The sequence below is a fragment of the Varanus komodoensis genome, unplaced genomic scaffold (assembly GCF_004798865.1).
Source record: "Varanus komodoensis strain SLA01 unplaced genomic scaffold, ASM479886v1 scaffold14_1, whole genome shotgun sequence".
NCBI classification, from domain to species: domain Eukaryota; kingdom Metazoa; phylum Chordata; class Lepidosauria; order Squamata; family Varanidae; genus Varanus; species Varanus komodoensis.
In genome coordinates, this window is record NW_025335438.1 from 3,940,071 (window position 1) to 3,957,134 (window position 17,064).

General features: G+C 43.1%; 1 protein-coding gene across 7 annotated transcripts in view; it reads right to left on the minus strand.

Annotated features, from left to right (window-relative positions):
• LOC123020583 (Y+L amino acid transporter 2-like) overlaps positions 1 to 17,010 on the minus strand; it is a 47,159-nt gene extending 30,149 nt beyond the window's left edge. For 6 of the 7 annotated variants that reach the window (XR_006414141.1, XR_006414142.1, XM_044424497.1 and 3 more), the window contains exons 1-2: positions 12,731 to 17,010; positions 2,140 to 2,661 (exon numbers count right to left, since the gene is read on the minus strand). Coding sequence is in view for 5 of the 7 variants with exons in the window: in XM_044424497.1 (XP_044280432.1) it covers positions 2,140 to 2,644 (505 nt within the window). In the remaining 2 variants the exon portion in view is untranslated. The remainder of the gene's footprint in view (positions 1 to 2,139; positions 2,662 to 12,730) is intronic. The other variant, XM_044424494.1, reaches the window with a different exon arrangement.
• Between the last annotated feature and the right edge of the window lie 54 nt (positions 17,011 to 17,064).

Sequence of the window (17,064 nt, forward strand, 5' to 3'; positions counted from 1 at the left end):
TCAATTGTTCCACAGCATCTTTGGGCGGCTCACAATCACAAGATAAAAACACAACGAAAACATATAAAAACCAATAACACATTAAAAGTAACAATAAAATACAAGCAAAAAATACAAAACAAAGGTCTTGTGGCATTAGTTACCAAAATATTTTTTTTTAAGGAAGGTCTTCACCTGGCACCAAAAAGAAAGTAGGGAAGGGCCCAGGCAAATCTCCCTGGGGAGAGCATTCCAAACATGGGGAGCGGCTGCAGAAATGGCCCTCCTCCCAGCGGCCACCCCTCTACCCTCCTAAAGGGATACCCACACAGGAGGGGCCCCTGTGTAGATCTCAAAGGCCAGGTAGGCATGTACAGTACATATATGCTCCATTTACCTGCAGAGTATAATATTGAACAGATGCTTTGCTGAATGTTCAAGCCTTTCTAGAAACTATCACCCACCCCTCTGGCTTGAGGTTAGAGAGAGCAGTTCAGGGGCATGCTTTCAAAAACTAGCATTATGTAAAGAGATGCCAGCTCACTTTTCAGATTCAGTAATAGAAAAGATTGACAAAGAGCATTAAAAGCCCTTTTGCAAGGCTAGGGAGCTAGATTTGGTTTTAAGACATGTAGACTCAAAGATCAACTTCATATTATGTAATCTTTGGAATGACACAACCCCACAGCTCATTTCTTCTTCCAGAAACTAAGCTGTGCGTGTGTGGTGGAGGAGGGCAGAGGAAGAAGCCTGGTCATAGGTTAATGGTCACTCAGTGGTGTTACACGGAGGAGGCAGACAGCTTCTCTCTTGAACTGGGAGCTCGGCATGATGCAATCTGAGAATATGAACTGAAATGTACTTGCATTTCTCAGAAGCAGCTGAAACACACATAGACACCAACACAAAGGCATGTGTGTGAGAAGGTTGGCTATGTCCCAAGTAGCATCTTCCCACCTCCAAAGAATATAAAAGTGGCCTTGCTGGAGCAGCCGTTGCCTCTCAGCAGTCCCTTGTGAGCAGCAGACTTCAATAGGTCTGGAAGCTCACACAGAGGGTATGAAAGTGATATTTATCTGCAGCATCTCTTGGATTGTTTATGTCAAATATCTGGGAATCACTAGAGAGAGGAAAAACCGGGGAGGGAAATCTCTAGAGACCTGGTGTGGCGTTGCTGCTGCTGCTAGCACAGCCAAATTTGCCTCACCCTCGAATTTGGCAGCACACCGGGGTTGGAAAAGCAACAATTGCTTTGAGACAAGGTGCTTGGGGAGCACGCCCCTCATTTGGAAGCTAATTTGCACCCCAGGGAAAGTCCTGGATGCATTCTGCTTCCAAGCTGGATGCAAGTTCCAAAAGTCCCTGGTGCTGAAGCAAATTCTTTGCTTCTTTTGCTGCTGCTCCTGAAGCAGTACATTCTTTGGAATGAGCTGCAAAAAATCAGGGAATGCATGCCGCTCACAGGACATGGTTTCCTCCCGCCCCTGTTCTGTAGTCTGAGATAGCTGGTCCATGATGCCTACAATACTTAACTCCCCAAGGAGTCAGGCAGAGGACTTTCTTTTAATGGTGCCAGCAGGACTTTGAACAGAATTCCCAGCTCCTGTTCCACCAAATGAGCAGGAATGTCCTCAAACATAACAACACTAACTTCCCTTGTTTTGAAGCACATTCCGTAATTACTATCACAATGAGATGATTAATGCCAGAGTCTAAAATTACTTAACTGTATTTAATATTTAACCATTTTTTTTTCATTCTCAGGCTGTGTCAGTTGCGCTAATGCAGCTGTGGGCAACTTACGTCCTTCCAAGGTGTGTGTTTGTTTTGTTTTGTTTTTGGCTTACAGCTTCCATGTTCCCTACCATTGGCTATCTGACTTGACCTGATGGGAGTTGCAGCCATCCAGATATTTCATCCTACAAGTTGCCCACTTCTGAGCAAATAGAAATTTAAATTTTTGTTTACAATGAAAACTGTCTTGAGTGCCATGGTCTTGGTAGAAAGGCAGGGCACCGAACTAATCAATAAATGATATAGCAGATACTTATGCTTTTTCTGGCCACCTTTTTGTCAGAAGATGAATAAAACTGCTGCTTGTGTTCTGAACCTACACAATCAACATACATTGTTGGATGGATTGACTACAGTTTTACTTACAGATGCAGGCAGCTGCAATCAACCTAACGGCTCCGTAGGGTGGATCGCAGTATGGAAATATTGGCTGAACAATGTAATTAGCAAAAGTGATGGCTATGACTGCCTGGGTTGTTGGTTCAATGATGAGCAAGGAAGACCATAGTCTGATAAAGGCTATAAAGCCTCCGAATGCTTCTAGAATATAGGCATAGCTTGCTCCTGATTTAATGATGGATGTCCCCAGTTCAGCATAACACAATGCTCCGAACAATGAAAAGATCCCACCAAGGGCCCAGAGGAGGAGGGAGAGTCCATACGAGCCACTGTACATCAGAACACCCTTGGGAGAGACGAATATCCCAGAGCCAATCATGTTCCCTACTATTAAAGAAATGCCATTAAACAAGGTGATTTCTTGTTTCATCTGCATTTTTTCCTTCTTGTTCTCTGCCACTGAGTCCAATTCATGTAATCCATTGTTGGGTATGTTCTTTTTCTTGCAACATGCTTTCCAAGGGCATGTCATCTTCAGTTAATCATTACCTGGAAATAAGAAGGAAAGAATGTTTTGTCTGCTAAAACAAATGACACAGTCACAAAGGACAGAGGTACAAGCGGAAGCCTGTAGCAGCTCTATAAGTGCATGACATTCAGAGCCATGTGGTGTGATGGCTGTTTGCATAGTCTCCGGCTGCACAAGAAGTCCCAGGAACTACTGCAGAATTGACCAAGTGGCCAGAGCTACATGTGTTTTGCTGCCTTGTGTAGTTTGTGCTGCCAGACAGTAATCAGCCACTGAAATCTTCCCCAGCCTGGTGTCTTCTGCTGGACTACAAACCCCATTGCCATTGCCAGACCATGATGGCTGGGTAAAATGGAAGGTGTAGTCTAACATGCATGGGAATCAACAGGTTGGGGAAAGCTATACTACTGTGAGATTCTTTGGGACCAATCCTATGTGTGTTTAGTGAGGAAAAAATGTCCCAACCCTCCCAGTATTCTCCTGGCTGGTTTGGGCATGCTGGGAATTTTTAGAATATTTTCCTGTCTAAACATGCATAGGATCCTTAAGAGCCTATTTCCACCTACAAGATGAGAAATGCATGATGAACATTTCCATCCCCAAGAAGAATAAGGACCTAGATATTGGTGACAGTAGCATTTGTGATCTTATCTTTGAATAAGCTTTCCACCTTTACACAAGGAACTGAGCTGGGAAGCACAGATTGAAAAAGGAGCTCATACAAGAATGAATGGTGGGCGTGCAGAGAAGGAATTCTCAAGCAAGTTCTTTAGCTTCACATTTAGAAAGCTGAACCTGAAGGCATTCAAATTTGAAGACTTTGGGAACCATCTAATTGGTTTAGGATGTCATTTCTGCTGCAGTAGTGGTCACTCCATTTATTAGATAAGTGTGTGTGTGTGTGTGTGTGTGTGTGTGTGTGGTGGGGGCGGGGATATAGCAGCCAAGAACAAGCTTCCTGTGAGGTTAGAAAAAAAGAACTCTCTCTTATTTCCTAGCATCCCATCCTGCCAATCTGTCACTTTAACGCTCCCCTCATTCGATGGGCTAGTAGGAAAATGTGGAACAACTTAGTTTTCTCTTGGCTTCCTCATTGGCCAGCACTTGCTTCCCATCCCACAGCTGGAAATGGCAATAGCAGCAACCATGCTGAAGAAGGGGCGTTGCATGCAGCCCAAGCATTATGCCCGCAGTACTGGGGCCCCCAGTGAGAGGCTTCATAAACTGCCTGAGTACCTTGGGCAGTCTTAGCTAGGCAGGCCACCATTTTATATATAAGGATGTCCACAGTCTTAATTCTAGGCGATATTTTCTTAACAGGAATGACTGAGTGTAGGAATGAAGGTAGAACCTCTTTGGGGATGGTGGTGTGATCACTGAGGCAGCTATACTGAACCCAAAGTGTCTATTTCAGTTCTCCCCAAAGTAGAGTCCTCCAGATGTTTTGAACTTTAACTCTTCTCACCCCTCTGCCAGCATAACCAGAGGTCAGGGATTCTGGAAACTGGGAACTAGAACAGGACGCAGTGTCCCCCAATATGGAGAGAGGCAATATGGTGATATTCTCTTTTGACCTCTTTCTTAGCGATGCATGTATGGTTCAGAGGGAGAGAACAGAAGCTCAGACTGTACCATCTCTCCATGCATCAGCATCTCAAAAGCTACTGTCTCTAATAAAGCTACTTAGCTGTTTAAATGTAGGTTAAACTTAGATTAAACTTAGATTTACTTATTTGTCAAATTATCAAGACCTTGAGAAGTGCATTAGGTAGCCCGTTGGATGATGAACAGGGAAAAAAAGTGCAGAAGAGAATTGGCCATGATTTAGCAAATTAGTTGATATTATGGAACTGAGGAATAAGCAAATATGAATCAGATTCCTTTCCACTGCCCAGGGAGAAGCAGGGGTGTCATTAGGGCTGGGCCTCAGAACCAAAGCACGAGGGCATCAACCCAACCCAGCCTAGCCCAGCCCAGTCAGGCCCCTCTCCAAATAGGCAGATAATGAGGGCAGTGGCAAACCAGGACGTTCTCAGCACTGGCCTGGCAAAGGCAGGACAGAGGCAACTGGAGCTGATGCTGCTTTGCTCTCTGGTTAACACTGCTGATCGTCATGGAGCAGTCATCCGCTCACCATATTTTTAAGGAAGCTCATTTTATTGTTTTTATATAACAACATGTTATCCTTTCTCACAACAAAATGCTGCTTCTTCCCAAGAAAATGCATACATCCTCAGGGCACAGAAGCAAGCCCTGTTTTTGCCCTAGAGTCCCGGTGGTGGCAGGATTTAAATGAGTTAAAATGTGAAACTGCTCAGAGGAGGCCTGTTTAAAAGCAAGGTTGACAAACAGGTTTTTGTTTTGTCCTTTGTTCTAACAAGTCAGGACTGTAGACGTGGTTGGAAAGCATGGCATTGTGTGGATGTGAAAAGGAGCAGGTAAGGGGAAGGAACCGAATGCATCACATTCTCTGAAGCAATGCACAGCCCTCTCTCAAGGACTCTGGCTATACGTTACTCCACAGTGGAGAGAAAAAAGAGATTAATTCCTGAAATAAGTTGGAGTGGAGGATATAAAAAGAGGCAAAGTTGAAGCTTTGGAAGTTGGAAGGGTTGTTTTTCTTAGAGAATACACTTCATAGTAAGGATTATGCTTTTAATTTTGCAGTTTCAGAACTACCAGATTCAGGCCTCTCTCTCTCCCCGTGTGTGTGTGTGTGTGTGCGCACGTGCACATGGGGGGTGGGGGCATTTCAAGTGTAGACACTGTCATCATTCCTAGATAGAGAAAATGTTTCATAGGATTTGGTTTGAAATTGAGAATATCTTAGTGGTTCTTGATTAATTATTACTAGGAACTTGAACAATAATGGGTCATCCATATGGCTTAGCTATTACCTTTATGTCTACTGAATAATGTGTGTAGCAGCTGGGTTTTGGACAGTTTGTTCTGAGCTAACATCTGCAGAACAAATTGCCCAAGGTTTTCCCCAGTCTCACTTTTCATTCTCTCTTCATATCACACAATATTCATGTTAACCTTTTGTATAGCACTGATTTTTTATTTATGTATTTCATTTGGAGTGTTTTATGCTACTTTTTATTAGCAGGGCTCCAAGAGCAACTTGCATATAATCAATTAAACTAGACAGTCCCAGCCTGGAGGTTTACAATCTCAAGACATTTTGAACAAAAAGAAGGTGAGGGGTGGGCATGGGGGGGGGGATACTCTTTTAGCTGGTGGAGTGGCCTTGCTTTCCCTTTAATCTTCCTCAGCTCACTCTGCTAGAATGGGGATCTCATTCTCTTACTCTTAGGCAGTTACAAATGCTACATGCTCAGAGTTTGCAATGAGTATTTACAAACTGGTTGTGAGATGAAAAGTTTATTTTATTCTATAAAAGTTCAGGGTTCATGCACGTGGACTCCCTTTGTCCATTAACTCAAGTGGCTACCGGTCTATTCCTGATATGAGATACTCACCTAGAGATAAGAAAAACTCTACTTATAGTCTGTTACTGGTGAACCATAGTGACAAAGGGCAACTGCTTGATTTATTGCAGTCTCAATATAATGCACAGCCGAATCACCTCAATCCAGGGCCTCCGCTGGAGTGGGGAGGGACCCATTTAAGTGCTTCCACATATGTTTTACGGACATAGAGAGCACTTTGGAAGTAAAAGGAAACATTTGTGAATCTAGAACCTCCACTGGAATGAAAGGGTCAGCACATTCAGGAGTTCTAGGATTGCATCACGGTTTACAGTAAATTCCAGAAGATGACAGAATCTATAGAATATGGTCTTCAGAATACTCATCAACAGGAGCTTCCCTCACTGTCTGTTAGCATCAACTAGTGCAAGAAAAGATCACGTTTCCTTCTTGCATTCTCTTTCCCATCTTCCTCAAGCTTGATAATTTGAAGGAACTGCCACTCTTCTATGGGTACAGAGTGTGCTAAAATTAAGTTTATTATAGTCACCTGCATTATGATGCATTTTCTCTCTGGGTATCATCATGAAGCCTTTTGATACCAAAGGAAATCCAGTGACTTACCTTTTTAGCTAAGTTTGCCCTCTTGGCACAGAAAAGTGTGAAAGAAAGGACACTTTGTTGTTCAAATCATGCAATTTAAGTCTTCAAGGATCATTGCCTTCTTGTGAGAGGAATGCAAACTAGCCAAAGAAGTCTAATTCAAAGAGCAACTAGATCATTGACAGAACAGCTTCATTCTCCCATGTCTCTTGGAAAATACACAAGACAGTCAAGTGACAGAGTCAAGATGTTCAGATATACAGAGCTTTGGTCTCAACAATGTCCACTGGGATGGAGGATTCAAGTGGATTCCCTGGTCATTTTACTGGGAAAAATGTTGGAGAGCTGTCTGAATACTTCAGAAGAGTGGGGAAGAAGCCAGGTCATGATGACTCTTCCAACACTTTGAGAAATATTTACTAGGTGAAAAATGAAAGATGATATGTACCAATCAGGATTTTTAATGCTTTCTTTCCCTTGCAGAAGTGTGAGGGTGTCTAAATATTGCCCCTGAACTTGGCGGCACAAGTTCTGGGAGTGGCAGGAACGCATTTGCTCTGTGGAAGGAATGTGCCAACTGCACCCCTCTCTGATCTGGCCATAGTCACCCATACATTAGTTGCTTCATGTTTGGGCTACTGCAATGATGCCTTTGCAAACCGTTTGGACTTGTCAGCTGGTCCAGAATGGCCCAGCTAGACTAGTTACAGAACTGGGAATGGCTACAGGAAGGCGATGATTCCTTTATTCCAAAACATCACTTACTACTGGCTAGTTTCCAGAAACAGTATGAACTGCCAATTATGACTTATAAAGCCCTGTTTGGTCTAAAGGACCACCTTATCTAACATGGGCCTGCCGGGGTTTTAGAATCTTTGAGACATATCTGTTGGTTCCACTGCCAACAGATAATGGTGTGGAAGAGGGCCTTCTTAGTGGCTGCTCCCATGCTGTGGAACTCCCTGCCAAGGTGGGCTGTGAGTGGGATTAGGCTGACTCTTCTTCCATTAGCCAAAACATTTTTATTCAAGCAAGCCTTTGACATGCAAGCTAGTGGATGCTGTATTTATTCTGTTATTGTGATATTTTAATTAATTATGTATTTGTTTTATTAGAGTGTAAATCAGATTGCTGTGAGCCGTCCCAAGATGCCGAGGCATGTGGTGATGGCATATAAATTATTGCGGCCTGATGATGTGAACAAGGTGCTTGGATGAGTACGTCCCACCACTTGCCTATTGGACCCTTGCCCGTCTTGGTTAATAAATAATTCCAAGCACAGGATTGGGATCTGGAACTTGGAAGTGGTTAACGCTTCTCTGAGGGAGGGTCGGGTGCCTGCCCCTTTAAAGGAGGCGGTAGTCCAACCGGTCCTGAAGAAAGTGTCACTGGATCCAGAGATGGCCACTAATTATAGACCAGTGGCCAACATCCCGTTTCTGGGCAAGGTGTTAGAGTGGGTGGTGGCGGGACAACTCCAAGCTCTCTTGGATGAAACTGATCATCTGGACCCATTTCAGTCTGGCTTCAGACCCGGGTACAGTATTGAATCTGCCTTGGTCGCCCTGTACGATGACCTGTGCAGGGAGAAGGACAGGGGGAGTGCATCCCTGTTGGTTCTCCTGGACCTCTCAGCAGCTTTCGATACCATCGACCATGGTATCCTTCTGGATAGGCTAGCGGGATTGGGGGTCGGAGGCACTGCTTTGCAGTGGTTCCGCTCCTATCTCAATGGCCGATTCCAGAAGGTGGTGCTGGGGGACTATGGCTCTGCACCATGGCAGCTGTGCCATGGAGTACCACAGGGGTCCATTTTGTCCCCTTTGCTGTTTAACATCTACATGAAACTGCTGGGAGAGGTCATCAGGAGGTGTGGGCTGCGGAATCATCAGTACGCTGATGATACCCAGCTCTACCTCTCGTTTTCCACCAATCCAGGTGAGGCAGTGGCTGTACTGAACCAGTGCCTGGCCAAGGTAATGGGCTGGATGAGGGCCAATAAACTGAAGCTCAATCCAGACAAGACGGAGGTGCTGTTGGTTGGCGGATCAGGCTTCAGAGAGGGTGAATTGAACTTAGTCCTGAATGGGGTTGCACTCCCTCTTAGGGACAAGGTCCGCAGCCTGGGAGTGCTCCTCGACCCAGAGCTTTCATTGGAAGCTCAGGTGACAGCAGTGGCGAGGAGCGCTTGGCTTCAGCTTCGGCTGATCCATCAGGTGCGCCCCTACCTGGAGTACGACTGCCTGGCGACAGTGACACATGCACTGGTGACTTCCCGCCTTGACTTCTGTAATGTGCTCTATGTGGGGCTACCCTTGAAGACGGTCCGGATACTTCAATTGGTTCAAAATAGAGCTGCCAGGCTGCTGACAGGGACTGGGCGTTATGTTCACATGACTCCAGTCCTCCGTCAGCTTCACTGGCTTCCCATTGAAGTCCGGGCCCAATTCAAGGTGTTGGTGATGACCTATAAAGCCCTAAACGGCTTGGGTCCTGGTTACCTGAAGGAGCGCTTACATCCATATACACCTGCCCACTCCTTGAGATCTGCGGGAGAGGCCCTTCTCCGGGAACCCTCCGTGAAAGAAATTAGGAGGGTGGGTATTTGGAGGAGGGCTTTCTCTGTGGTGGCGCCCAATCTATGGAATGCGCTCCCCAGAGAGGTCCGCCTGGCGCCGTCATTATTTGTTTTTCGGCGCCAGGCAAAGACCTTTTTATTTAAACGTCATTTTAATTGTTAATATTATTTGCTTATTTTATCTGGCCAGGGTGACTTATTTTATATTGTGAATTTGTTGTATATTTGAATGTTTTATATTTTAATTTTATGTTGTGAGCTGCCCCGAGGCTTCAGCGAATGGGGCGGCATAGAAATGTTTTAAATAAATAAATAAATAAATAAAATGTTCTAAATAAATAAATAAATAAATAAAGTCATTATAATTGTAAGCAGTCTTGGATGGTATTTTCCCAGTGGAAAGCTGGAATAGAAATACAATGAATAATTGTACATTTTTAGTACAGTCAATGTACAGAGTGACCTAAAGAAGTTGCAGAAGAAATGATACGAGCATCAAGTAATTCCTAAAATCCTTTTAAAAATAAAAATAAAATGAATGTATGTTCAAAAGAAGTGGTTGGGGGTGAGGTTGGCAGTGTCAATGCTTGATAAATAACTTGTGAAAACAAGGACTTTCTGTCCTAGTTTTCATAATTGTCCGAATATATGATGACTTTTTATTAAACTAGGAAGGACAGCACCCTATGCAGTTCCTCTGGAATGTTGGGAAAATATACTCCAACAAAAGGAAAAACTGGAAATACAATATGGATGCAGATAAAATGGATAGGAACTACTACAAACTGTTTTTTTTTGGGGGGGGTGAAATTAAATGGCTATGTATTCACCATTTTAAGCAGTGTTTTTGAAATTTGGCCTATTTATAACTCTTGATATGCAGTTCTTCTCTGCAAGTGTAAGAAATTTGGGACAAATTGTCTTGGTTTTATGATGATTATGACATCATCTGCTTCCTGTTGAAGAATGCAGAATTCCACAGAAATCTGAATTACTTTCACATCAGCACTGCATTAAATGCTGAAGCATATTTTTCTTAACTTAGGCAGGCTATGGAAATGTTGTCAATCAATCCTCTAGAGAAGAAAAAGAAAAAAATAATGGAATGTCTTCTTCTGGTTTGATCATATAGTGTCTCATGGGAGTTAAGATACCCAGAAGCATAGGTGATAGGTGCGGGGGACTCATCCTTACTCTACTATATAGAGGGAGGGAATGATTCAGGTTTTGTGTAATCTGGAATCAAAAAAGGACACATGTTCAGTATTTCTTGGGGCAGGACCAGGAAACATGCTGTGGGAGCTTAATTGTTCTCTGGAAGAATCCCATTGGGCCTGTGGTCACCCTTAAATTTCCTAGCAAGTGTTCCTGCTGTGGACCTTTTCTCAAATAAATTCTACTAAGCCTTATTCAAAGGAGACCAAAGATTATTGAATCAGCCCTGGAGCATCCATATTTGGAGGACTGGACTGCAGGTATATTACAAAAGTCTCATGTCAGCGTTAGGGCTTTTCTTTCTTCCTTACGGGCCTTGCAAGTGCTTGTGTTTCCCGGCCCTTCTTCAGTCCAGCCTCTCAGTGCCCCTGGAGAGAATTAGATTGTGCTTTTCAGACCTAAGTGTTTGTGGGGTAGGACGTAAGGGAAGAGGGAGCACCTGTAATCTGATGAGTGGTCGAAGAAAAAATACAAGCAGCTTTGTTAGTGATTGGAAGCAAGAGGGGCAACACAAAGCTGTTGCTGATTACTTTGTAAACCCTGCCTCTCCATTCATGAACGGACTTGGTAATCTTGATAACTGAATGCAAAGTTTGCCATGCCCTTAATGCTTGAGCAGAAAAGATGTTTCAGCAGGTACAGCTTGTCTTAACCCTGTGTGCTGTTAATAGCTTGATAACTCAGCTGTTAAATACAAAGGAGATTTCTCTGTCACTTACACCTATTTGGATTGTAGGAAAGGGCAACTGGACAGAGTCTGGCCTGCCAGACCTCAGAACGCTGCTGAGTGAGGCAGGTCTTCTCTCATTCCCTCTATATGGCACCTGTTTAAATCAAGTTGTTGCCACAGGAGGTGGCAGATGGGCACCAGGCACCTTGCTGCCCAAAGGGGTGGTCATGCAAGCATTTCTGTAAAAGAGGACATGCGTCACCAAATTATTTAGGTCAGTGCATGTTTGGAGATCCTGTGGTGCAGTGGTTAGAGTGCTGGACTGACACTCAATAGATCTTGGTTCTGGTCCCCACTCAGTTATGCAGCTCTTTGGATCAGTCACTGACTCTCAGTCTAACCTACCTCATAGGACTGTGTGATAATAAAATGAAGAGAGTGAAGGCCATGTAAGCCACCTTGGGTTGTTTTCTAGAAGCAAAAAGATGGGCTATAAATGTCATAATAAATACATTACAAAATCATTGTGATAACAGAAATACAGTAGATCTGGCTCTACTGGAGAAGACTACAGCCAGGTGCTGTCCAGGTGTCGTGTGCTGGGAGGCATCTGTTCTCTCTCCATCTAGTTGCTTCCCTTCCCCTCTTCATAATTAGTTTTTTTAAAGCTTCCATTGGTTTCAAAGATGCTGTTTGCTTATCTGAATTTGATTTCTTGATGCAGTCAACAGGGAAACCAAATGTGCTATAGCTACAAATACTTTTCACTGTTTCAGCTCTATCACTGTACACTTGTTATAAACTGGCTTTGGTTCCCCATGTGATGCTTGTCTGATGTAACCGTTACCAAAATAGTCATTTTCACCCAGAATGGACAGAGGTGAATCACCAACTTTGGGTTCTTTTCCTTGTTTTTGATTTCTCTCAGAATGACACATTAACCAATGACCATTCATATAAATCAGAAGACTGTACTCTGGAATAATTTATCTCATAATCACACACACATGGAGGGAGGGGGGGAGCTGCCCCTAACTGTTGATACAGTCATTGATTTATAAACGTTTGACAAAAACAGCTATTATAAGCTCAGGCATGGCACCAGCTATAGTGCTGGAAATTCAGTTACATTTGCTTGTCTCAAACTTCAAAACACAGTTATTGAGCATGCCCAAATGCAGGCTGGAAGAGGCGTGTTTATTAAATGAACACATGCCAAATCAGGAACAAGCCAAACGCACAAAACAAGCTTGCTGTTGTGAGCAAATATTTCCCCCAAAAGTTATAGTATTAAGCTAATCCTCACAAACTCTGTCCACAAACGTGGTAATGTTCATTGTCCAGTGTATGATAAAAAGAACCTGCCTTCTAACAAGAGTAGGAAAATGAGATGTTTTGTTTGCTTTTTGTTTTCAGAAGGTTCCTGCTTAAAAAATAAAAACTTAAAAAGCCACATTCAAATCATGCACTGTCTCTAATGAAATGTGATAATAACCTGTAATAATTCTCACCTCTGAGAATATCAAAAAGTAAATTTTATTCTTATCTGCAACTGGTAAATACATATTGAAAAGGGAACTATTCAAGCTTACCCGTATTTCACCGATGTCCTACTTGGTTTAGCAAGGAAGCGGCTGCAACTTCAGGAATGGGGCAGTGAGCTCAGAGACTAAGTAAGTGAGCAACAGCTGTCTGATGGGGAATGGTAAATGATAGGAATATGAATGGCCCTCTTCCCCCCCCCCCCCGCCGCATGCACGCACTTGCTGCTGCTTGTGTCTCGTTAATGTGGGAAACAAAATCAGCCACAGCAGCAAGCCAGACCAAATTATTTTTCCCCAAACAGCTCGGATACACCAATAAGCAACAAACTGTCACGACTACAGCTGAGCCCATTCCCTTCTGGATTTCTTAGAAATGCACTGTTTACTAAAAACAGCGGAAATTGCCCAGTCAGTTCTCAGTCTATTTTAAAAAACCAGACTGTTTTATTACCACAATGAGTTATTAGCATCATTTATCTCAATGTGACATGGCTCACTTCTGAAGTGGCTGTAGCAACATAGTTCACAAAAGCCACTGGTACAAACCATCCAGTTTTCAGAACAAGGAATAGAAGTTTGAGTCAAAGCAGACATGACTTTAAATCCATGTCTAGCAACTATACCATGCTGCTGCTGCTGCTTTTACTCAACAGTAAGTGCAAAGGCCCTGATCCAGATATATATTTTAGAGCAGTGAATCTCTGATCAAACCAGAAATAAGTACCTAGCAGCTGTGTTTTCCCATTTTTACTTTAACATAAGCGCAGGTAAGTAAGCACGTAAATAGAAAAAGTTCCTGGCATCTCCACACACCTTTAGAGAGCCAGTATTGTGTGGTGGTTAGAGTGTGGGACTGGGATTCAGGAGATCTGGGTTCTAGTCCCCACTAAGCCATGGAGCTCACTGGGTGACTTTGGGCCAGTCACAGATGCTCAGCCCAACCTACCTCACAAGGTTGTTGTTGTGAGGATAAGATCATGAAGAGGAGAATAATTATGCTAGCTATTTTGAGTTCCTTGGAAGGAGAAAAGGTGGGATATCGATACAATAAATACGTTTCAGAAAGCTGGGGTTGGGGGGCTAGATTGAGTTTCCTGCAACTACTCTAGAGTAGAATGCTGGGAACAATAGATAGCAAAAGAAGAAGAGGATGGCAGAGAATGAGGTGGCTGGAGTCATTGAAGCAGTAGGTGTGAGCTTAGGTGGACTCCGGGGGATGATGGACAGGAAGGCCTGAAGGAATGTTGTCCATGGGGTCGTGATAGGTCGGACATGACTTCGTGACTAACAGCAACAACTCTAGAGTAGAAATAGGAAAAAATATACCTGCCAAACCAGTATTTACAGTAATGTTTGCTTTGGCCTTGAGACTACACTTAAGTATGGGCAGAATGCAAAGACAACAAAAAATTCATTCATGAGTTACTAATTCAGACTAGAATCAGGCATACTAGATGGGAAGGTCAACTTTAGGCTAGTCTTATGACAGAATCAAAAACAACAGGGTAAGATAGAAATGTGACATCCTGATTTGAAAGACATTGCATGGAAAGCCCATGGAAGTCATTGGGATGGAGCCTACAATGCTCAGCACATTTTCCTGGGAACATGTCCTATAGACTTGCACTATTCATTCCATTAATGGCTTATGATCCAGCAAAAATCTGCAAGCATATTTTCCTAGTTCTTTCTTGATCCATGCGTCTATTCTAGCCTTTCCCAAACAGGTGCCCTCCAGAAGTCTTAGACTCCTATCCATCTAAGCATTCTGATCAGGAATGATCAGGAATGCTGGGTGTTGTTGGCCAAAATGCCTGGAAGACACCAGGCTGGGGGAAGGTTCATCTATACCATCAAGATGGATGAATTTTCCTAAGAATAACATACTCCCTCAAAAGGACAAAGCAACCTGAAATGTCTCATGTTGAATTCTGGCTCTGCTTCTCATTACCTGCTTCTGTCCAGCTCTGCAACCATGGCTCAAGGCTGCCATGAACTATTGTTACCCATTAGACGTCTCAGCAAAGGATGGCTTTATTATCACATCAGCAACAACCAGGCAAGGAAAGGAGAAATCAGGAGGATATTAAACTATTTGAACTTCCCTTCTCCACCCTGCTCCAGGGTGCAAGATGCAGCCCCCCAACTTGGTCCAGCAGGACGATGGGGGAAAGCACACAGCACTCCTTTTCCAGTTTCCATGCTTTATTGTGAAATCAACAAACAGGAGCCACAAGGGTGGGAAAGTGTTATAAGTTGAGTGATGCGTGTGCCCATTCTCTACCTAGATGACAAACCATCAGAATAGGCTATCAGGTATTGATGGCTTCTTTGCAATACTCACTGATAGGCACCTGCCTTTCCTTCTTGGGACACTTCTGGCATTCCCAGGTTTATGCAACAAACCAGCACAACAGAGCTGAACATACTCTTGGATTCCTTTCTAAATGCAAAGCATGCAAAACACTTACCACCAGCATCCACTGAGGAGATGTCCCTCACAGAAGACCTCCTTGTTTAGAATGTGCTTGTTGAGACCAAGGGACAGAAAGAAGCAAAGTACAATATAGCCAGAGAAGCCGAGCAGGAAAACCACCCCAGCCAAGCGTCCTGGGAGCAGTTGCTTAAGAAGTTAATGAGTCTAAGAGAACTATGAAGGAGTCAAAACAAAGAGGCCGGGGTCGAAGAATGTATTTGTGTTCCGAAAGTCAAAGAACACCTGGAAGGAACTTACAAAGCACAGCCTAGCCATGGGGAGTGGCACAGGACTATTAGACGTCACGCCCCCTGTGTCTGCTGTTTATTGGTTTTTTTCAACAGCAGTTCCTATTTTCTGCCTCACTTCCACTATCTTCTTCAATTATTCCAACTGGTGGCTTTAAAAATCACAGCAGTAGTGACCAGTGACAGGAAAAGCAAGTTGACTGGTGATTCCAGCAAATCAAATATATTCAGGACCTTTTCACCTGTTTTTCATGCATCCCTCTTGGGATCCTCCCAAACAAGGCTTTTGTTTGCTTGGCTTATTTATATCAGATTTTTTTAAAGTCTAAGTTGTTCACAGTTAAAAACATGATTAAATGCCATAAAATCAGTCAATAACACTACAATAGAACCATAAAACATCTCATTAAAACAAACAATGCTAACAGTCAGGGAAATACCTGGACAAGCAAATATGTCTTCTCAGCAGAAACACTCCACACTCACGATCTCAGTGGAAAGAGCATTCCACCTTGTGGTCACCACAGTGAAGGAGGTCCACCTCTGAACAATGATGAAGCAGAAGCTAGGCTTCTCCCTCAGAGTGGCTTCTTATGGCATTGTCAGCCTGTTTCATTCATGGAATTTTAGAGTTCAGATGTTGCTGACTTCCCATGTTCAGCTGGAGTTCTCCCATGCTTCACAAAAATAGAAATGATAGTTTACTACAAGCTTTGCTGAGAAGAGCAGAGAAGAGCACTTTAATTTGAATTGTTCCCCAGAAACACCAAATCTGCTCAACAAGCAGCAGGGCACAGCTTGCAAATGGGAATTGGCTGGGCACATGAGAACCCATTCCCCCATTGGACTTTGCCCAATTAGCAGATGTAACAATATCTTTACATTATCCCTATTACTGAGTAGATTTCTGTGACTTGACTGAAGCCCTCAAAGTGCCTACAATATTTACAGAATGTAACAGATACAGAAAGAAGCACGTGTTCCAAAAACAGAATTGAACACAACTGAACTGAACTCCATGTTAACAAGAGTGAACACCTGGTGTTCCTTCTCACAGGACAGTTAGTATCAGGTGGGACTGGCAAGAGTGGAAAAGCCCGGCTGGAGGCAAGTTTTCACGTTCTTTTTGCCCACTCCGGCTTCTCTTATTCTTCCTTTCTTCTCACAGGTCTTGGTATTAATTTGATAGCTGTGAGAACACATGGAAAGTCCCCACCCACCAAATTAGACATACACAGAAAAAAATCAGGCTTGCTAGGGGAAAAGCTACCTCTGTGTTTAGCTTAAGCGAAACATGTCTGAAACAAGAGACATATTTGAACTCCAGAAAACCAAATTAATTGTTGTTGCACTCTAAATGGTCTGAAGCCCTCAGAGGAGAAAACAACATTGAACAACTGGTCTACGACCATAATAAAACTGAATGAACTGAACAAAATTTTAATTTTAAAATTTCTAATTTGTGATGATTTTTCATATATTTGTCACAGCTATCAAAAAAACATACTCTGTAAAGCTGGCCTTTTAATCTAAATATTTAGGTCAGATGCTTTTCATCAGTCTGCAAAGATATGGCTACAGGTTTACAAGAAAAGCTAAACATTCAGATATATATTTCATTTCTATACCACTTGCCAGCTGAAGTTCTCTGTAAACAA